The sequence below is a fragment of the Truncatella angustata genome (assembly GCF_020726525.1).
Source record: "Truncatella angustata strain MPI-SDFR-AT-0073 chromosome Unknown BKA67scaffold_1, whole genome shotgun sequence".
NCBI classification, from domain to species: Eukaryota; Fungi; Ascomycota; class Sordariomycetes; order Amphisphaeriales; family Sporocadaceae; genus Truncatella; species Truncatella angustata.
Genome location: NW_025763381.1, coordinates 308186 through 329515, shown reverse-complemented (window position 1 = coordinate 329515; position 21330 = coordinate 308186). Strand labels below are relative to the sequence as shown.

At 51.3% G+C, this 21330-nt stretch overlaps 7 protein-coding genes across 7 annotated transcripts; 4 read left to right on the top strand and 3 right to left on the bottom strand.

The window, feature by feature from the left end:
• Positions 1-306: 306 nt before the first annotated feature.
• Positions 307-3680, top strand: BKA67DRAFT_652244 (uncharacterized protein; the record flags this gene model as incomplete). The annotated part of the gene is made up of 3 exons (XM_046106118.1): positions 307-1160; positions 1217-1312; positions 3260-3680. 3 exons carry the CDS (start codon positions 307-309, stop codon positions 3678-3680), a joined length of 1371 nt encoding a protein of 456 aa, XP_045963101.1.
• A 1860-nt stretch (positions 3681-5540) lies between these two features.
• BKA67DRAFT_529157 (Tannase/feruloyl esterase) lies at positions 5541-7235 on the bottom strand (the record flags this gene model as incomplete). Its single annotated transcript, XM_046099018.1, has 3 exons — positions 5541-5867; positions 5917-6696; positions 6753-7235. The coding sequence occupies 3 exons, from the start codon at positions 7233-7235 to the stop codon at positions 5541-5543; spliced, it is 1590 nt and encodes a 529-aa protein (XP_045963100.1).
• A 1194-nt stretch (positions 7236-8429) lies between these two features.
• Positions 8430-9724, top strand: BKA67DRAFT_633699 (RTA1 like protein-domain-containing protein; the record flags this gene model as incomplete). Its single annotated transcript, XM_046105626.1, has 3 exons — positions 8430-8616; positions 8697-8948; positions 9005-9724. The coding sequence occupies 3 exons, from the start codon at positions 8430-8432 to the stop codon at positions 9505-9507; spliced, it is 942 nt and encodes a 313-aa protein (XP_045963099.1). The 3' UTR covers positions 9508-9724.
• A 1114-nt stretch (positions 9725-10838) lies between these two features.
• On the top strand, positions 10839-12584 carry BKA67DRAFT_2612 (Sin-like protein conserved region-domain-containing protein). The gene has a single exon (XM_046095818.1). The coding sequence runs from the start codon at positions 10959-10961 to the stop codon at positions 12294-12296; it is 1338 nt and encodes a 445-aa protein (XP_045963098.1). The 5' UTR covers positions 10839-10958; the 3' UTR covers positions 12297-12584.
• A 450-nt stretch (positions 12585-13034) lies between these two features.
• BKA67DRAFT_509032 (topoisomerase II-associated protein PAT1) lies at positions 13035-15646 on the bottom strand (the record flags this gene model as incomplete). The annotated part of the gene is made up of 3 exons (XM_046097204.1): positions 13035-13323; positions 13377-14890; positions 14966-15646. The coding sequence occupies 3 exons, from the start codon at positions 15644-15646 to the stop codon at positions 13035-13037; spliced, it is 2484 nt and encodes an 827-aa protein (XP_045963097.1).
• A 2950-nt stretch (positions 15647-18596) lies between these two features.
• BKA67DRAFT_510237 (glycolipid 2-alpha-mannosyltransferase) lies at positions 18597-20091 on the top strand (the record flags this gene model as incomplete). The annotated part of the gene is made up of 4 exons (XM_046097309.1): positions 18597-18647; positions 18862-19620; positions 19673-19961; positions 20024-20091. The coding sequence occupies 4 exons, from the start codon at positions 18597-18599 to the stop codon at positions 20089-20091; spliced, it is 1167 nt and encodes a 388-aa protein (XP_045963096.1).
• A 382-nt stretch (positions 20092-20473) lies between these two features.
• BKA67DRAFT_652238 (30S ribosomal protein S12) lies at positions 20474-21243 on the bottom strand (the record flags this gene model as incomplete). Its single annotated transcript, XM_046106117.1, has 3 exons — positions 20474-20548; positions 20689-20982; positions 21085-21243. The coding sequence occupies 3 exons, from the start codon at positions 21241-21243 to the stop codon at positions 20474-20476; spliced, it is 528 nt and encodes a 175-aa protein (XP_045963095.1).
• Between the last annotated feature and the right edge of the window lie 87 nt (positions 21244-21330).

Here is a 21330-nt window from a genome sequence, read left to right as displayed (position 1 = left end):
CGATCGCACTTCTTTTTATAGGTGGTGATACAGATATACTGCCTGTCAAATAGAGACTCGCCTCAAAGACGGTTGGAAGGAGGAGGCGTTCTGCGAAGGCGACACCCGGGGCTGCGTTATAACGCAAATTCAGCGCCTCCCCGCCCCCAAAAAAAACAAGCAGGGAGGTCAGCAGTGGATCTAGCCACTAGACTAAATGGAATTGCCCGGCCAATATAAATCGAGTCAAATCCGCTCAATTTGTTCGCAAAGAAAACCCGCTCATGCTCTAAAGAGAACAGAATTCTAGGATTTGCATATCCTGCAATGGTCAATCCCACGAGATACTGGCCTGGTGGCATCCCAGAAAATATTCGGTTGCACCCGCAGCCAGTTGTCAGCTCTTTGAAAGAAATGGTGAAAGGCTGGCAACTCTTCCTCGAGGTAGCTGACAGTCCGATACCCCCTCCGACACAAAAGCACGTGGGGCAGCTAGTTGTTGACTTCAGGCAGGAGAATGCAATACCAAGGAGCTCAGCAGAGCAGGATGCTTCGTTTGAGATGCAGCTGCGGCGAAGACTAATGCAACAATGGGCGTCAATGAGTCAGGGCGAACGTGATGAGTATCAAAACCGCGCACCAGCTCGGCCGAAGGATTCATGGTACCCGGCACAATTGAGAAGCTCCGGGCCTCCGGAAATAGTCAAGATGGTCAACTGCATTGCGCCGTGGCCTCTGAGCCCACGCAACAGAGCGCTGTGGACCAAGTTGCGCGTCATGCTGTATTGCTTGGACGGCGACAACGGCGCCTTGTTTGGCGAGGAGGATGGCGAAGTGGCGGTTCCGGAGCCAAACCCAACTGGACCTAATCCGCTTACGCCCCAGGAGTTCCTCAAGTGGTGCTATGTTGAAAGCGCGGACTTGGCCCACATAGCCATGATATCTGATGGAACTGTGATTTGCCACAACTGGCAAAGCACTGTACTATTCGCGGATCAGCAATCCTTAGAAACGGGGCTCATGTTGCTATGCGATATTGAAAATAACGGACAGGTAATGTGTAAGGGGCGAGTATGGCCGGTACTCATGAAGGATGCATACGTGAGTATGACGGCGTCGGGCAAGTCGGTCAAAGCAATCCTCGATCAAGACATGTTCAAAGCGCCCATAGAGTCCAGAAAGTATGTTTATTGTGCGGCACTACCAATCCATCTAGACTGTCTCCTAATCTTGATAGCGTGAACATGGAGGATACGATGATCAACATCCTCGACTCAAAGGCAGCGTACCTCAACAACGCCGATATCGATATTTGGGAGGAAGCGATTGAGAGGTGCGCACCTGGGTATCTGGAATTGGAAGAGGCCGGGGGAGGCATGGCATTCAATTACGATCACGCTAAGTTTAGATCGCACGAAGAACTAGAACAGATGCCATGGACTGGCCAATAAAGGAGGAAATTTTATATTGTAACACTCATCAAAACTGAAGTATTACGACTTTCAATCGCTGATTTAATAATAATTCCGTGAAATAAATTTAAGAAAAGGTTTTAATTGGCATGTTTACTTCTTGATATCCAGAATTTGCCAATTGGCTTCGGGTGAAGTGATAGCTATAAAGCGCGCTATAAGAAAATACCGCAACACGAATCTCACTTTTGCGAGTAAGCGAGAATATGAATCAATCATAGATTTTTTTTAAGCGATCAAGACTGGCAGCCAGGATATGCTCAGAAACAGACTAATCGAATTCGATCAGATAAGCAAACTAGAAGTGAAAGAAGACCGTTATAGTCACGGTGAAGGATCAGATCCAGGCTGAAGAGAGGCTGAGGAGGAAGACTTTTCGTAGAGAAGAAACTGACAACTATTTGTCGCATGAATCGCAAACTATGATTGGTCCTGACACACTGGCACGCTTGAACAAGCGTATCTGTTAGTCTATATAATATTTCATGTATCCTAGCCAATGGAGTAAGCCCACAAGGTTTCGCGGTAGCATCTTTCCTCATCCAGGTGACTCCATAATGTTCTTGGCGGCCGAAGCAAAAGTCAAAGAAAATTGCACGCGACTCACCAAAAGCTGAATCGTTTAAACTCGAACAAATTGACGTAAGAGTGTCGCAAAGCAATTCAAAGAATCAATAATGACTTTACCTATGCGTTTCAACAGTTCACGTTGGCCACCTGACTGAATTAAACGCTCAACACCACATCTGGTCGATGTGCTTTATTTCTAACGTCGTCTAGGTACCTTGTAAAAAGGATTTAAAAAAGATTTAGAAAAGAATTTGCAATACAAAACAGAGCTTGTTTGCATCTTCAACGCTCCATGGGTATGTCTGTTCTGAGTTAGTATTACATAGATGACAATTGCGTCAGTACCATCCATCCTACCACTAAACCCAGTTCAGACAACCATATAAACAACCTCGTCACCAGCTAGATCTTTGTTAGCCGACTATATAAAGTATTTCACATCATACTCCAACCAGCTAGCAAGATGACAATATGACCTCAAAGAATCATCAATCTATCTACAACCTTTCTAACTCCATAAGTCCACCTCAAGAGCGATTCTCTCAATATTCCTGTTTTCCAACAGAAGTTCGCGTGCAGGTTTGGCGCCAAGCTCTGTAGCGTAATCGACTGGTTCGAGTAAAGTTCGAGCCAGCTGCGGAGCAGCATTTAAATGCGTACACTCGATATGCACTCAAGAACAAACTCGGAAAGCCGTTCACCAGCAGCGGTTATTGCGCATCCACCGCTGGCTACCACATCTATAGTAAGCTGCTGCGAGTGAACAGCGAGGTTCGATTTGAGGCACTTTGTTTTTATTGCATCCATATTCCTTGCCAATTTGAACAAGCGGACGGCAACAAGATGAAGAACTCCGTGCTTTATTTTAACCCCGAGTACGACTTTTTGCATCCAGACTAATCCCGCCCATATCCGTCCACCGTACACTGGTGGACTTTTCTACACGATCTCAAAGCATAATACAAGACATCAAGCTTTTGAATCTTGCGGTCGATCGATAAAACCTGAATTTTAACCACTGGCTTACCCTGAAGCTGGAGCGACTAGACCCTCGAGCAAGAACAGCCTATCTCGAAACCCTATCGCAACTGCGGGAGGTCTTCTGGGTTGCTCTGCCGACTGGCGGCCGCACAAATGCAGGGCATCTCAGCGGGATCCAAGGCGGCGGGGTTCATTTTGACGCTGGCTTTCCCATTATGACGAGGGAGCCAGTCTTTAGCGCATACGACCCGACCCAGGCCGATCGCCGAGAACATCAAGCGGGTGGTAATCGTAGCAAAGGATGCCCGCGATACCATTCAGTCGTGGCGCCGCATCCTCAGGAACACGGGCGTCCGTCATACCAGGGACTTGAAATACCGCTTCCTGCTCGCCATCGACCCCCCACGCGCCGCGGACAAGGTCTCCGGTCGCAATGGCGCCGAGCGGCCACTAGAGAAGGAGATGGAACGCTGGCGTAGAGATCTACAGATGCTGGCCAGGCTGTCGGGGGCCGCGATGGACAAGCCGCCCAGGGTATGGCCGCCAGGCCGCACCGAGGCTGCGTTTGGCTTTTGGATGTTCCCCGTCAACGTGGACGATGAGGCTCCGCTTGGGCTGTCGGATGACGTCCCGATCAAATTGCATCCGATATTGGGACCTCTCGGACTAAAGTCCTAGTTGGGACTTTTTGAAATGCTGCGATAGTGATCTAAGTTTCGCATATCAGTACTGGTCAATTAATTACAGAGCTATTTCGCTTTACAAAACACATGATAAGTGGCTTCCACCTATACATGTGTAATACTTTCTATTTTAGACTATTCTGTTATCGCTTGAGAAACAATGCTCATATTGCTCCTCTGTCGCCCATTTAGTTGACGTTTACTTAGCTCGAAACCTCGACTAGAAGCATAAGGCATATGTGCTCTTGTTGGCTTTGACTAGGAAAGGAGAAGAAATTTGATATTGCCTCTGCCTGGAATATCCACCGGCGTCCATCCATCATTGGCGGCGATGGTCAGCACAACTAACCAACGCAGCCACCTCCTTGGCCAAGGTTTGAGGGAGCTTGCCTTTCATACTACTGGACCAATCTAGAACACGTTGATTTGCGGTAGTGGCCAGCATTGATATTTCAAGCACGTGCTCTCCATGAAATAACCAAGAGGGCTAACTAGGATGTCGCCCAAGCGGATGTCGTCTTTCGGATTTGGTGCACCGCCACCAATTGTAACCATGATCTGGATCCTCACGTCAGGATAACTGCGTACCAGGTCCCTAGCGACAGTTGCAGCGGAGACAAGCCCATACTGCTCATGTGGTAGGGCAGCAATGAGCACATGGTGCCTTCCTATTTGACTAAGAGTTTTTATGTTGTTGTCGTTGACCGGTAGCTATTATGGGGTTGTCGTCTCCTGCCAGCTTCTTCCAGCTTTCCAATACTTCTTCTTCCATCCGCTATCCCTCACCCACCTTCCCAGGGGATCGCTTGTTAAGTGCTAGATTTCCAATCACCGTCAACACGTAAGGTCTGTCATCTCCTCCTAGCTTCTTCCTACTTTCTAGTACCTATTGCTACATCCGCTCTGCTTCGTCGTATCTCTCCATATCTGGCTCGATAAGTGCAAGATTTCCCATTGCCATCAAGACATCAGGGCTCTTACCCAGTCCCGTTCGTAAACTTTCTGATGCCACCCTTTCACCGCTCAGTAAACTGTTCTAGAAGACTATCACGACTGAATGGGCTTAGCAACAATCCAGAGCATGCATTACTGTGCCGGTAAACGCCATCGTCAATTCTTGTGCAATGGACCACGCGGAGTCGCAAGGCTCAAATAATGACTCGAGGCCTCTTTCTTCAGCAGTTGTGATTGAGACTGTTCAATCAATCTTCGTTGATTGACAAGACCAGGGTATTTACTTTCCTAGACAGTCCCCAAACAAAATTTCTGGCAATAAAGTCAATAAGCACACCGTGGTGCATCATCAACCCGGCATGCTTGACCTGTGATTTTCCGTGATTGAGGACTCATCCCTGTACAGGTCTTCACATCGGTACTATCAATAAGTATCCCGAGCCTGCTTAACCGACTCTAAGCCTGGCCACCTATGGCGGATTGTCATTATCTTACAGGGAACGGAATTACATAATTCATGTCGAATGAGCTCCTCACATGACGAATACGGACTTTGGAAGTATCATCAATATATTCCATCTAAATATCGTACCCTATCTCAGGTTGTATTACAATAGAGATCAATCACCATTGCCTACGAGCATATCAATTCGATAAGTGCCTCTAAGGTGGAGGTCGGCCGGGTCGTTGTACGGGTTCGATTGGCTCTTGGTAGCAAAAGTGTGCCAACTTTCTGCTAACCTGACATGACTCGACAATCTGGACGCATCTCTGTGCCATACTTTTGAAAAAAAAAAAAAACCAGGTTCCCCCTTTCTGCCACACATCCGAAAAGAAAAGAAAACGAAACACGTTGCATATGCCCGTTATACATAGAAATACAACTCTTGAAAGTATGAGTTTATGCGCATTCGAAGCATTCGGGGCTTGTGGTTGTTGTACAGTTCGACTTAAGCTGCACCTTTTCGGGATATGGGCAGAGAATCCGCGTGTTCAAGACGCCCGCCGTGTCATTGAAGCTGATTGGGAGTGTTTCGGGGACAATTCCATTCTCAACCCAGTCCACCAATGCTTGAAACGTGGCCGTAGGCTGTCCACCACTGCCTCCTGAGCAGTGAGCAAGGCCAGGGACTTCAAAGAAGCGGAAGTAGTCTTGTGCGTTAGGCGTCACCTTCAACACCCGGTCGTAGTAGTCCACGGTGCCGCCAGTGGGAATAAGACCATCAGCCTTTGCTCATTAGTACAACTGGTTCTGCATGGTGGCGAGTGTAGCTTACAAGTCCATGATAGGTAATCATCTTTCCACCCTCAGCTTGGAAAGCTCGGAGGTCGGCATCAGATGTGCCAATAACAGAATCGAACTGCCTCACAGACTCGTGAAACAATTTGGCAAACTCATCCGCAGATGTTATGGCGGTGTAGTTCCAATTCGGGTCTTTTTCGACCCAATACTTGAGCCATGACTCGCCAAGACCGGTCGGAACACCATAACAGGTACCGTTGGTACAGCTGGTCATAGCATATCCCAAGTCAGAGGTGGTACCCGAAGCTTCCGCTGCACCAGTAAGTCGGGCCTGGGAGTAAGGTCCATACCAGAGGAATTCACCGTCGGATGATCTTGGGCCTGTCCAAGTAAGATTGGCGATAGTGGCTGCTCCTTTACTAATGTTCATAACAGCTCCCGCGTCGGTACAATTGATTGGCTGCCCAACCACACTGAAAGGGTCAAAATTGCAAGAGGCCGCATCGCTTACCAGACCATCGGTTATCCCGTCCAAAGCATCGCATGCTGCGACGGCAGCATCCGTGATAGCGTTCAGCTCGCATGGAAAGGGAAAGGTGTCCAGCAGATCCATCATGACTTGAGCCCAAGCTGCGGCAGGAATAAACTGGGCCCAATTAAAGGCCGGGGCTGCAGCGGCAATGCCATCATAAGCATCGGGGTATCTCTGTGCCAGCGTCATTCCCTGGCGGCCGCCTTGAGAGCATCCACTCCAGTAGGAGAAGGACGGGGGCTGACCGTAGAAATCGTTAATTACGGACTTGCTGATGACTGCCTGTGCTGTGTCAGTTTTGCTAGTTATCATCTGCCATGCCACACACCACCACGTACCTGATCATTTAAGGCTACAGAAGCCACATCCTGGAGAAGATAGAGGTTTGGGTTCCCGGGGCTGACTTGAGCCCACTCATCGGGACTGTACGCATTGGCGGGAAGGCCTGCATCGGACGACGTCGCCGCATAACCCTCTCCAATGGCCCCAGCCATAGCGGCGTAGGAAAGAGCGAATCTACCAGCAATGTATCCACCTCCCCCTACCGCCATCAGGCGTTTGTTCCAGGTGTCCATGGGCAGCCAGTTCTCGACGTTGATGGTGTCATTCTGACCAGGATGAGTATACGTTACGGTGACGTTGCAATACTTGACCCCTTTCAGTGAGATCGATGGGTGGTTGTAATACAGTTGATCAGAGACCTCTCGAGTCAGGTTCTGGACCAAGTTTGCCGTGATTGAGAGAAACTCGGCGCCCAAAAGGGAAGGGTATGTGAAAGTCGCACTCGCACAGGCTGAAGCAGCAACTAATGCGGCACACATTTTCAGTATTGTGCGCAGATATGCAGTTAGTGATAACGAGAGGGGAGAAGTGCTGAAATCAATGACTCCAGTGATGAGGGAAACTTTTCTTCAACAGTTAAATACTTTGTGAGGACTTATATATCCGAGCTTTGAATGTTGTAGTCTGACAAGAGCCCAAAAGCCTAGTGACAATTACATTATCCATCTCGAATTATAGCGGACACGGCAGATCCAAATGAGGCGAGAAATCCACTTGCCAGTGGCGGCTCGCCTGTCCGTGGATCTCTTCAAGGAAATTACTTGACATGGACTCGGTTGGTATAGGACCCCGTAAACCGTACCTGAATCGCATCAAACGGCGTGGCCTCGCTCAGGCGAAGAAAATACGCTAACAGATACGCCCGGCGATACGATCGAACAGGGTAGCCAAAACACTGCCTGTCTGTATCTTGCTAATTTATGCAACCAAGTTCTTCGCCAAATTAAGACCGGATTATATATGCAGAAAATATAATTGATGCGCAACTACTTCTCAAGGCCAGTCGAGAAGCCGTCCCCAGCTCACATTACTAATCTGCTAATTTTCGACCAGAGATAGGTCTCCTAATGGTACGCACCAGTTTTGCTGCAGCAGTCCACAGAGGAATGGCCCGTGTTAGATGTATTAATGGTTTTGTACGGAATTGACAAGACAAAGCGCCCCTACTTTCGACCCGTACTTTCTTTCCCAGTCCTCTTACCATATAACTGCAGCCTTACATTAGCGCTAATAGCGTATAGCACAAGCCGACTAGTCTGACAAGTGGGTCTGAGCTATACGCAACACGCGTATTGATGGCCAATCAGAGACTGGTTTATCCGGACGAATCAGAGCAAAGTCTATACTGCCCTACCTACATGACCCTCGATATCTTTTACGAGAATAGATTCGGTTACTGGGTCTTAGTTTTTACCGACGGCCTCTCAACAAGACCAATGACCGGACAGGGATGCTCCAGGTCTCGTAAAATTAATGTGCTACATATACGCCTTAAGTGCCTCCATATTTTATTCGAACAAATCTAATCCCCTTCCAAAGACCCTCCCCTATGGCATCAATTTGTCATCGTATCTTCCATTTACCACATCCCTTCTCGCATCCGCGACGACTGACGACAGCAGCATCGAGGACGAGGACGAGGACGACAAGATATCAATAATAACGCTTTCCAAATGGCGGCAGCCGCGCTTTGTAACCCGGAATGGCGAACTTCCTCGTTTACCTTCTATCGATATGTTCCATCGAAAGCCGCTGCTATTCTTTTCTGCATCTTGTTCCTGATTTCGGCGCTTCTACATTCTTGGCAAATGTATCGTACGCGATCATGGTTTCTAGGAGCTTTGGTTGCGGGTTGTTTTAGTAAGCTATTCCGTGTGGTCTAACACCAAGTGCACCGGGTGGGCTTGGTTGGCGACATGGCTGACATAGTACGCTCGCAGCTGAGTTTATTGGCTTCGCAGCCCGGGCAAGCTCGTCGAGTGAGGAGGCAGGCTGCTGGAAAATGATGCCGTACATCATCCAGACTGTCTTCATTCTCTTGAGTCCAGCCCTGTTCTCAGCCTCGGTGTATGTGATATTGGGAAAGATCGTCGCCGTGACGGACGGGGACTCGCATGTTTGGATCAAACAGCGCAAAATCACGAAAACTTTTGTGACTGGCGATCTCGTCTGCCTTTTCATGCAGTGCGGAGGTATGTGAATCTGGTTCTGGACCATAAGTTGACAGCAACTAATAGCGGCATCGTAGCTGGTGGCCTCATGGGGGGATCTAGGGCATTCCCGAGCCTATACAACGTTGGCAATGGCCTGGTAATTGCTAGCCTGATCCTTCAACTCCTTTGGTTCTTGTTCTTCGTCGTTGTTTCCGTCATATTTCACCGAAAGATGCGGATCTCTCCCACGGCCGCTGCTGAACGACCAGAAGTTCGGTGGCAGAGCTACCTTGTCACGCTCTATATTGTGGCAGTTCTTGTCATGATACGGTCCCTGTTCCGCGCCATTGAATTCATAGAAGGACGCTCGGGCTATCTCCAAAGTACAGAGGCGCTCTTCTATGTCTTCGACCCTGCCCTCATGATCCTCGCGGTGGCCTACCTACATTGGAAGCATCCGAGTGAGATTGGCGCACTGCTTCGTGATGAAGTACCCTGTACGAATGGCTTGAGACTTATTGCGATGAACTTGGAACCGGGCTTGTTGAGGAAATTCAAGACCCAGCGTAAAGCCGGACAAAACAATGAGATTGTGTGATTTCGTTTAGATTGCTAGATTGCAGAAATCAGTCAGAGCCTAGCCAAAGCACGATACGGGGTCACAGTTTAGGCACAACGGGCTTTCCGGTATTTCGTTGTCATATCTTTGAAGGGGCACCCAACACAATATGAGGGACGGTATTTGAGGTGGGGGATTTCAATTGAGCGTAAGCGTTTATGTGCTGAAATTGTAGAGGACAAATCCATGTATTGTGGCCAATTTGAGTTGATTTGTTCCCCTCACTGATAGGTCCAATTATACACTCAAGCGGAGAATTGTGATACGCACCAAAGGCACTCTTTCTCATTCGATGATAAATTACGATGAAGTCAAATTGAAGTATCGTATAATCTCTAGGCAGGTCCTCCAGGGCGAGCGTTGATCTTCATGGCTGTTTGATCACCCGAAAATTGCCAGAAGGGGCGGTCACCACCTAATCTAAATGTTCACAGCATGTCTGACTCCTAGACTCCTTTCCTCGTTCAACTTCTTTGAATATCGTGTAATTAACATGAATCAGCACAAAACAAAGTGTTGTATTAGGATTATACTAAACTAATGACCTTTCCATTCATAAATCCAATGTCTGAGGACTTCAGTGCTGTGATAGAATGTCAAACGAGCAGACAAATCTGATCGGCTAGTCACTTTGGATGCAGCATGAATGGGCTGGCTCGTCTCAAGGCGTCGAGAGCTAGATACGGGGGTTAGCTTGCAATGCGCATCCTAGCACCTTGCTGAGTTTCTGCATGCCGGACTGTATCAGGCGAAGTGCTTTATAATACGACTATACGATCTAGCCCAGGGGGGACGACATGTGGGAATGAGGGGGCTGAGCCGAAAGATATGATTACCAAAGATCATGACCCACTACATATTCAATACGGAGTACGAGGCCAATTGAGCTGCAGTGCCTTGCATACAAGGCGCAATGCAACGCAACAGGGGCCTGCCGCCGCCTAAGACCTGTCCCCTACGAGCAGACACAGCACAAAGCATAGCGGTTCGATAGCCAACAAATGCTTACGGCCATACGCACCCATCTATGGTTTCAGGCGTGGCTCTGCTTTTGCACACGCATAGTTACTGGTGGTATCAGTCATATCAGTGATATAGTAACTGACGGGCTGGGAAGAAAGCGACTTCATGTCATACGGCGTGAGTTATCTGATGATAACACGAAATGCATTCCGTGTCTTCTAGTTTGAAGCCCGAACGTCGATTATATCTTGATGAGATGGGCAATGATCTACACTGACCCTTGATCTGATAAGCCCCACGTTCAGCGATAAGCTGGGGGGACGACCCCGCTAAAATTTGACCGGACATGGCAGCTTGCAACTCCAACAAACAACTGTTTGAAGTTGCGATTCCCTCATTGACTCACGAGCATCCCTTTCCACTCTTTTACTTTTCCACATATCGACCACCTTCACACAAACATAAGAATGGACCTCGACACGCCCCCAGCCGCCGCCGACGCTGAGGCAGTCACGAGCAACTCCTCGGAGACGATCCCCGTCGACCCCGTCGACCCCAACGACCCGGACCCCATCGTGTCGTCGTACGCCGTGTTCACAAACCCGCCGCCCACGAGCACGCGCAAGATCCTGATCCTGCAGCACCCCAACAAGCAGGGCCCCCAGAGGGACGCCTACGGCACGCTGGCCGAGGTGCGCGTCAAGCCCTCCTCGGGCATGATCGAGGTCGACGTGCCCCTCAGCTACCACGACGGCTCCTACGACCGCGACAAGGGCATGCGCTGGGGCCAGTCCCTGCACCGCTCCATGCACCAGAAGAACGGCGGCTCACACGGCCTCGCCGGCGGCTTCGGAGTGGGCGTGCCCGCCCCCCGCGCCGCCAGGGGAGGTGGTCCCAGGAAGGAGGAGGACCGCGATACCTACGACTGGACCGAGGCCGTGCGGCGCGACCAGGTGCTCCGCACGCAGACCCTGGGCGGCCAGTACGTCGGCCGCAACGCCGCCGAGTTCGGCGACAACGAGTGCCGGTGGATGGTCGGCGTCTTCAAGGGCGGCAACCTACACCTGACCCCCGCGCAGTCCGAGATCCAGCTGAGACCCCAGCTGCACCACCTGGACGCCACGACGGAGCAGGAGCGGCTCACGCGCCCGCGTGAGGGGCCTGGCGGCGGCGGACCCGGTGGCATGGGAGGCAACGGACCGGCAGCACCTGCGGGGCCCGCGCCCGCGCCCAAGGCCATCACCATGACGATCAAGTCGACGGGTGGCGGCGGCGAGGTGCAGGTGGAGACCATGGCGGACCGGCTACGGCAGGTGCAGGTGGAGCACTGGCAGAGGCTCAAGTATGTCGAGGACGACAGGGACGAGGCCTGGGAGCTGTACCAGAAGACGCTCATCTACCGGTCTCCCGAGTTCCAGCAGGACCTCAAGGGCAAGGGCAAGGCCGCCGACGTGAAGCTAGACGAGGACGAGAAGCAGGACCTTCAGGCCAAGGCCACGCGGCTCCAGACGCGCTGGCACGAGGACGACTACCTGCGCGGCGTCGCGGGCAAGGACAAGGAGGGCGTCCTGGAGGGGTACGGAAACACGGCACTGCCCGGCATCAAGCCCGGGGACGTGGTCGAGGAGGTCAAGAAGGAGGATCCTGATGGCAAGAAGTCCGCGGCGGCCGCAACAGCCAGGGGCAGAGGCAAGGCGACTGCCGGTGCTGTCGCTACTGCAAGTGGTAGCGGCACGACAGCTGCGAGGAGAGCTCCTGCCGCCAAGGGAAAGACGCCCGCCAAGTCCGTCATGGAGATTGACTAAGTAGGGGCAGACGCGTGTTCCTTCAGGCACTCTTCTTGACTTTGTTTGGAGGTCGATTTCATGGCGAATACCACTGTTGCGCCTCACTCGGTTATGGCATTGACGGTTTCGGAGTTGTTGACCCAGGCTTGGGGTTAGTTGTTAGAGAACAGGTTGCATTGCTAGGCGTTCACATACTGCACCAAGATAGGCGTTTCGAAGGCAAGCATTAGGTTGTCTGAAAAGGAAGCATTGTTCATGCGCTCTCACGCCGCTTTTCATCATTTTTCTGTCTGAAATTGACTGCTATAATAACATGCTTCGTGACGTCACATCGTCTCTCGAGGGGTATATCAGATTCCCCCATACCCAAGACCATCACCCGTCAAATCTCGTTCGTGGCACCACTACCGCCCAGTCATATGCCAGGTGACAGCGGCATGGTAGGGCCATGCATAGTGCGATACACGAAGCAATGTGTCGGAATATCCGTAAAGCTTCAGTGCCGCGATTGCAAAGGCATAATGTCAGGTAGCACGTTGTTTGACACATGGTGCGAACTTGTGTGAACGCCCTCCTCGTGTCTCCCTAAGATCGATGGCATTCATTCGTCTCCACCACATATCCCGTAGCTATCCCAACCCACCTTCACGGCCACTCCTGTATTCGAACATGTCTTGTATTGGCTTCTCAAAGACCATGTGTCTCGTATTAGCCTATCAAAGACCATGTAGTCAATTTTGCTATTACGGAGCTCCTTTATTGCAAAAGCTCAACATCCAAGCCGATGGAGCGCATGAACAAGTTCACATTGTCCAGGCGCTGCTTGGCCATATCAGCTGGCAGGGTCTTGGATATAGCAACAGTATCCATAACACGATCCTTGACAGCAAGGACAAGTCGTTGCTGCTCTTCAGGGCTGGCGCCGATACCGATGGCGGCCAAGAACTGCCAGACGTAGATGTCCTCTCCCGATGTGACGGTGCCCGGGAAAATGTTGGGTAGAGTCGGCTCAAGGAGGTTGAAGAAGCCATTAAAGGTGCCGACCCTAGAGGACATGTTAGTTGCCTGACCAAATCATAACCGTAAGAAACCACTCACCATTGTTGCCACATTTGCTCATTAGCGAGGCCACTCTGTTTGATAATCTCAGCACGACTCAGAATCATGGTCAGGATAGAGACACCAATGCGGGTGCGAGCAATGGTGTCAATGTTGAGTCGTTGGATAATGATACCGAGAACGGCAGTGACGATCTCCAGAGCAGCGTCGGCAAGTAGATTGAAGAGATTAGGCATGACAGCCATCAAGAAGATTTCGATACTCTCGCGAACGCTGGCGGGCAGATTGATTGGCTCTCCAGATTGGACTTGTGCGCCTTGGACAACGTCCAATTGATCGAGGTGGACAATGATCAATGTAAGAATTGTTGTTCGCTGCTCATGGCTGAGTTGGCGGAAAGCACGAGGAATAGCCTTCTTGCCCTTGGGATACGATAGGAAGGTAATGAATGGGTGGACTTGTCGGGGGTCGATCTGCTCGTGGACCTTGAGAGCATCCCAAAGCCGGTTGTTGAGCTTTTCTGCAATACCTTGCCACTCCGCTTGCTGCTGGACGAGCTCCGGGCTGGGGTTGGGCGAAGGGGGCGGCATTGTGCGCTCGTGGTCCTCCATATTCATCAAGATGCTGTAGACATCCTCGATGGCACGCAGGGCCACCTTGCGATCGTTGACACTAACACGAGCGCTTGCAGGTCTGGTATCGCCGCTGCTCTCAGTACGCTTGATGTTCAGCAGAGGCTTCGGGGTCTTGGCGTTGCTGAAGGAGATCTTGCCCAGACTACCCTCAATGACTAGCTGCTTGTTCTTGGGCTTGTTCTTGGCGGCTTCCACAGCACGCTGAACCTGCTGCTCCATGCGCTGAACATGATTCTCTGGACCGCGGCCATGTCGTCTCATACCACCGTGTCGGTTGCCGGTCTGGAAAAGATAGGTTTGGGCAAAATTGTTGAGGGGTTGGTCAGGGTTGGGTCTAGTGGCAGCCTTTAGAGAGCTGTGAACTTGGTAGTAAAAGTCCTCACCCAGAGCGGCATCAGTACCGGCATCGGCAGGGTCGCCAATGGCAGATACGAGTTGCTGAAGCTGGATTCGAGTAATGAAGCTCTTATCATGAGGCGTCATCAGACCGTTGTCGCGAGACAACATATGGATCTTGTGGTTGCGCTTGGCGCGTCGAGCCTCAGCTTCCAAGAACGCTGCCTTCTCCGAATCTGACAGATTCCCCAGCTGACCAGCAGGCGCAGCAGGTGCAGCCGGGCCATGGCCACGCGAGAACGAGTTTCCGGAACGGTGTGCAGGTTGGCCCCGGTTGGGATTCTGTAGGATCTGGGGCGTAGCATTCACAGGTGGCTGGACTTGGGCTTGCGGTTGGTGATGCTGTGACAATGGGCTCGGAACGTTCGGGACGTTGTGCTGGGAAGAAGGGCGTTCACGTTGGAGGATCTTGATGGGGTGACCGTGAGTAGCACCAACCTGTGGCTGCACCGGCTGACGAACTTCAGGCGAGTGGAAACTCTGTTGCTGAAGTTCGGGTTGAGCGTAACGTAGATCGGCCGACTCTTGACGAGGATGCTGTTGATACTGTTGTTGTAGTTGTTGAGGGTGGTACTGATGCTGAAGGGGCTGCTGGACAGGGTGAGCGGCGACGGGCTGAGAAGAAGAACTAGCGCGCATGGCTGCTTCGACCTCTTCCAAGCTCATCATCTTGCGGCTAGCGGCAACCGGTAGGACAGGCTGAGCTGCAGGTGTAGCCCTCTTGGGTGCAGTTCCCCAGATAGAAGCATCGACTTGAAGTTCGGGTTCCGGCTCTTGGTACTTTTCATAACCACTTCGGGCAGGTCTCGATGCAACAGGTTGCGATGGGTATGGCTGGTAGCCCTGGTAACCACCTTGATAGCCACCCTGGGATCCAGCACCCTGATAACCGCTCATCGCAGGTCCAAAGTTGGGCTGAGGGGCAACTCTGGAGGTGGGCTGCTGGCGACTGAATCGAGCATGCTCCTCTTCCATAGCATTCGTAACCTTGGAGGTGGCACCAAAGAAGTCGAAATCTTTTCCAACTGGTCCTGATGAGAAAGCGTCACCGATACCACCACCGCCGCCGCCGCCGCCGCCGCCGCCGCCACCACCTCCTCCTCCTTCGCCAAAGGTGTCGTCGTTGAAGGCATCATCTGTCTCGTCAAGCTGGTCTCCCAGTCCATCATAGCCGTCCTCGAAGTTCAGTGCTTCCAATTCCTCGTCGTACTTGGAAAGATCGGCGAACGGATCGTGCGTCTGGCCAAAGCCTGGCGCGGCCGCATTATGGCCTGACATGGTAGATGAATTGGTAGTTGGTTCAAACAGCTTGAAAAGCAATCGAGGTTTTTTTTTTTTTTTATAAGTTTTGTCGTTTCGAGAAACTGCATTCAACAATTAGTACGGGTGAGGTCAACCTGTGCAGCTTGGAAGAAGTGAGGAAATCGTGATTTTATATTGAAGGGAATATTTGGAAGGTGGGGCGGCGACCAGACAGGGGATCGAAGGGGAACCAAAATTAGTAGCAAGATGTCGGACTTGCAACAAGTGATTGGGAAACAAGAAGACAGGCTATCGTTGGTGTTGTTGAAGTGATACAGAAAAACTACAAGCTGTAGAGCTCTAGGTAAGGTGGATGTTCAGGTGCTGGCTCTGGTTCCCAACTGATCGCAAAAAGGCGATGTCATCCAAAAAGGACGTGGGGCAACTGGGTAACCAGGATGTGACGAGCCAGTGTCTGCTCCTCGCTTGCAGTATATATCGATGGGAGACAGACAAGCTGTGATGGGAAGGGAGGATGTGAAGCTGCTCTCGTATACTTACAGCTAAGAAAAGGAAGTAAGCTCGGGTGATGTGTCGTCAAGATCCTGAATCATGATGCGACGACAGCACGAGAACTTGGGTCGAAGAGTCGCCGATTGTCGCAACTCGAGCTTGGGACAAAGGGGATTTGTGAGAGACACGGGAAATGACAGGAATGCAAGAATGCGAGTGAGAGCGCCTAGTTGTCGAGATCCTGTTCAGAGGGATATCTATAGCTGGCGAAAGGAATCCCGAAGTTGAGACGAACCGACCGCAAAGCGATGTCAACAGCTCGCGCACGGATCAGTGGTGGTTTATTGAGGCGCTGTGAAGGTCAACTCCATCATTGGGGGATTGAGAGCCGCCGGTCTGAGGGTTTATCCTTTGCCGCATGACTCCGAGACTTGTGAGACTCTGAGATTGGGGATCCCAGCGCTAGCATAAGCTGGCGTTCTCTGCATGGTCAGAGCGCCCACTCGCCTCTTGGGCTGTCAACTTAGCTACTGGTCAGAGCAGATCATCTACAATCAGCTGCCGTCGATACGTAACGATAAGACTTGAGCAGCCGCGCTTTTAGAATCTCCCCACCGCTGCAATCCCAGCGCCCTCTGCAAGCAGATACATAGTCAGTACACAGTCGGCGTGAAGACGCTTGGGGCCCTGGCCCCAGAGCTCAAATGTATAGTCAAAGAAAAGCCTTACATACTAACCGATGACAAATTGGGTATTAGTCCCGGGATATAGCTTCGCAGACTGGTTGAACAACTACCGTCACCAGCTCTCCTCTAAACACATTTGCGCTCATGAAAGAATGAATCCTTCAAAGAACCCAGTCATCTAGACTACGCCAGGCTTTGAACGGTTGATGGGAAAACAGCACAACAATCAAGATTTGAGGGATAGGTATGTATAACTACGGATGCATCGTGGCCAATTTGAGGTCCTTCTCAGATCCATTGTATTTAGTATTTGTAAAGCCTTTGTCTCAAAGGGGCCAATTAAGTTCTCGGGTACACGCCAAGTGCTCTCGGCGTGCGCGACACGAGAATTTATTATTTGGCTCTCTTCCTTATCTAACGTTTACTGTTTTATGGCATTTAGACACGGGCTTCCGTGCACTGGGGGAGAGACTGCTCAAGATGTCCCTCTCAGGTACCCGGCAGCAAGCAATAATACATGACCTAGATGATTGAATTGAATTATATAGGGACGGTAGCAGCTATCACTAACCCCCTCACTAACTAGAATAAACTAGAGGCAAAGCTGCCAGAGCTGCAGCTGTAGTTTTACTACCGCATGTAAATTACAATGCCACGAACCAGCTGTATCCACGCTAGACACACCAAGACGCGGTCCCACGTAAGCCACCGCAGAGAATAATGGAGATAACGGCACATTCATTGGACAGCCAGGAAAAGGTATAACATGATGGACGTGGAGCTCGAATGGAGATTTGCTAATGTAGCCAATTCAAAGCAAATGGGTCAATGGTTGAGGGAGATAATTCGGAATGCAAACAGACAGTGACGAGCTGAGTCGGAAAAAGGCCTCCCAGATTTGAGAAAAGGCTCACGAATGCAAGAGGAAAGGCTTCTTGACAAGATTCTGGAACATGGCTGCACGAATGCCAAGAAACACGGGGATCTGCCCTTGGAGAGCCGCTGGTGCTGCGTCGCTCTCTGAGTACGGCAGCTAGACCTTATCTGGCATCGCCGTAGAAAATCTCTCCAGGTTGTCCTTTTGGGAGCCGAAACCCCTGGACAGTACCCCTGGACAGTGCCCCCCTGTGGTCCTTGTAGATTGCATTGGCAGCAGCTGGACCTTCTCTGTTCGCTGTCCTCGAAAAAGCGCCGCGATAAAAAAGGATAAAAGAAAATAGGTAAATAAAGGTCTGGGCCAGATTGACGCGCGGACGATCTCTCTCGCCTTCGCTGCGGACCTGGGAAACTTGCGAACTTGTTCGCGTCTCTAGAATAAGGTTGAGACCGTTGATAAACAAATCAAAAACATCCGTCTCAGCTTTCCTCCAATCTATTCCCTCTTCTCACGTTCCCTTCCTGCCAGTTCAAGTTCAACCTTTGTCAATCGATCTTCCATGCGTAGTGACCCCCTAAGTTAGTCTACTTTAATCTCTCTTTTACGAAACGCCATGAATTAAAAGTGCCCCCTTTGTACTCGTATCAAGGCACGCACAACCGTGGGCCCCCCCGCCCCTATTACTTGTCTGGTACCCTTCAGGGACTTTACTTTTTACGACACGCGGAACTAGCTTACAGTAGCACCGCCCATTAGAATACGACACGGGTTCATCTTTTCCCCCCAGCACTGCACCCCATCTCTGGCAGCCTCTGGATGAAACCTTGACTTCTTGTCTGGCTTTCATTTTGGTTGCCGCTTTTCCTCACAACCATCAATCGGTTCGGTATTCTGACAAGAATACGATAAGATGGCGGCCGGCAGTGCGCGCATTGTGCGCTACATCCTGTTCGCCTTTTTCGTAAGTTCATTCATCGCCCATAAGCTATATGCGGCTATCTCACCTACGACCAAATGAAATCTAACCCCCAAGCTCTCAGTTTCTCGCCGTTATCTACTTTGTTTCCCACTCTTCGTACGATAGCGCAGTACTACCAGACAGCTTCAATACTGGCAAGGGTTCGCCAGTCAATGGCGGCAAAGGGTCTGGCAGTGGAAGCAGCAGCGATGGAAAGCTAACCGACTCGACCGGCGGCCCCATTGGCAGCAGCCCTGGTACTCCGTCCACCTCGCACTCAGATCTCGCCGAAGCTCCCATGGCCATGTCTCCCGCCGATGCAGGCTGGGACAATCTCCTGGGCACCGCTCCCGGGCCCCGCATGAACGCTACATTTGTCACTCTCGCAAGGAACAGCGACGTCTGGGAGATTGCGCGTTCCATTCGTCAGATCGAGGATCGCTTCAACCGCCGATACAACTACGATTGGGTCTTCCTGAACGATAAGCCTTTCGATGCTACTTTCAAGAAGGTCACCGCCTCGCTCGTTTCCGGCAAGACTCACTACGGCGAGATTCCCAAGGAGCACTGGTCCTTCCCCGAGTGGATTGACCAGGACAAGGCCAAGAAGGTTCGCGAGGACATGGCCCAGCGAAAGATCATCTACGGCGACTCGGTCAGCTACCGCCACATGTGCCGCTTCGAGTCTGGATTCTTCTTCCGCCAGCCCCTGATGATGAACTACGAGTGGTACTGGCGTGTCGAGCCCAGTGTCGAGCTCTTTTGCGACGTCCACTACGACCCTTTCCGCTACATGGCCGAGAACAAGAAGAAGTACAGTTTCGTGCTCAGCTTGTACGAATACGTCGAGACCATTCCTACTCTCTGGGACAGCACCAAGAAGTTCATCAAGAACCACCCCGAGCACATCGCCGAAGGCAACTCCATGGGCTTCCTCAGCGACGACGGTGGCGAAACCTACAACCACTGCCATTTCGTACGTATCTTGCATGGAAATGACTTGACCGATATACTGACAGAAGATCTAGTGGTCTAACTTCGAGGTGGGCAACCTGGAATGGCTGCGATCCAAGGCTTACGTCGATTACTTCGAGTCTCTGGACAAGGACGGTGGTTTCTTCTACGAGCGGTGGGGCGACGCTCCCGTCCACTCGATCGCAGCCAGCTTGTTACTGAAGAAGGAGGAACTGCACTTCTTCAACGACATCGCTTACTACCATGTGCCTTTCACCCACTGTCCGACTGGCGAGAAGACGAGACTTGATCTCAAGTGCCACTGCAACCCCAAGGACAACTTTGACTGGAAGGGTTATTCTTGTAAGTTCGACCATTGCTTGCTAGTCACAGTTTTCCACACTTTGCTAACGCCGGAAAACCAGGTACACCGAGATATTTCGAGGTCAATGGTTTGGAAAAGCCGGAGGGCTTTGAGAACCAACAAGACTAAGATCAGTTCCGGTTTGTATCACTAGGTATGAATAGAAGAAGGGCCAAAAAACGTTTTGAAACCACAAGCCTCATGAGTTCTTGTTATGCATCTCATGGTTCAATGGGGGATATGGCCAAATATGGGGGGTGGACACGGCGTCATAGGTTTATTTCGCAATGACTTTGAAGACAGTTCTGTGGATTTTTTGTACATATTTGCGTTGAAGATTACGCCATTGAAAGCCGAGGCCTTTAGCCAGACTTTTATGCTACAATATTGTGTACAATGTCATTTCCCAAGTATGGAGACCATATGCGAAACGGCCAGGGGCCCGCGGTCTATTGCGGTTGTCTGAATCGTGCCCTATACCGTAACCCGCCTGCTCATTTCAATGAGCTTCCTATGACACAGATGCCTTCTTGGGCTTCTTCGTTCCATACTTGCTTCGACTTGACATACGGTTGGCGACACCACCCTGTAGAAAATACATTAGCGAATCAATCAACCAGAGTCTCCGAGCCAGATGCACTGAATGGGCTTTGTAAACCAGAAATAGAACAAAACAAAAAGATTTACTATAAAAAGAAATTAGATAAAAATTAAAGAGGCACTCACCAAGTCCAATGCTCCTCGGACCAGGTGGTACCGCACACCGGGACAATCCTGACTGCGGCCGCCCCTGACGAGCACGACGCTGTGCTGCTGGATGTTGTGGCCCTCGCCGGGGATGTAAGCGGTGATCTGCCGGCCGGAGCTCAGGCGCACACGCGCCGTCTTGCGCTCGCCCGAGTTGGGCTTCTTGGGCCGCGTGATGCCCACCTTGAGGCACACGCCCTTCTGCTGCGGGCACTGCGTGTCCGCCAGCGCCGGGGATGTGTGATGGCGAGCGCGCTTGCCCGTGCGGCACTTCTGTTTCACGTGGTGGCGGGTCAGCTCTCAAGGGGTCTACCGGAGAGGGGGAGCGATAGAGGGAGATGGAGAGGGAGAGGGAGGGGGAGGACGCGAGCGTACCTGTAGTACCTGGTTCAGGGTCGCTTGAGGCGTCGGCGTCGTCGAGAAGGATCGTGGTGTGATAGGGGCGGCGGTCGCCGTCTTCTTGATGGCGATGGACGGCATGGCTGGCCGCCGTGCCAGAGACGGCATCAGGTATCGCAGGATCGGCGCGGCCATGGTTCGTTGGGCTGGCAAGGCTGTTGGGGTTGCGCTGTTCGAAGCCAGGAGGGCGAGCTCACGAATTGCAGTACTACTGAGTATTCT

Bases quoted from the DNA above. Each gene is read 5' to 3' on its own strand.
- BKA67DRAFT_2612 (XM_046095818.1), top strand. From the start codon at position 10,959: ATGGACCTCGACACGCCCCCAGCCGCCGCCGACGCTGAGGCAGTCACG.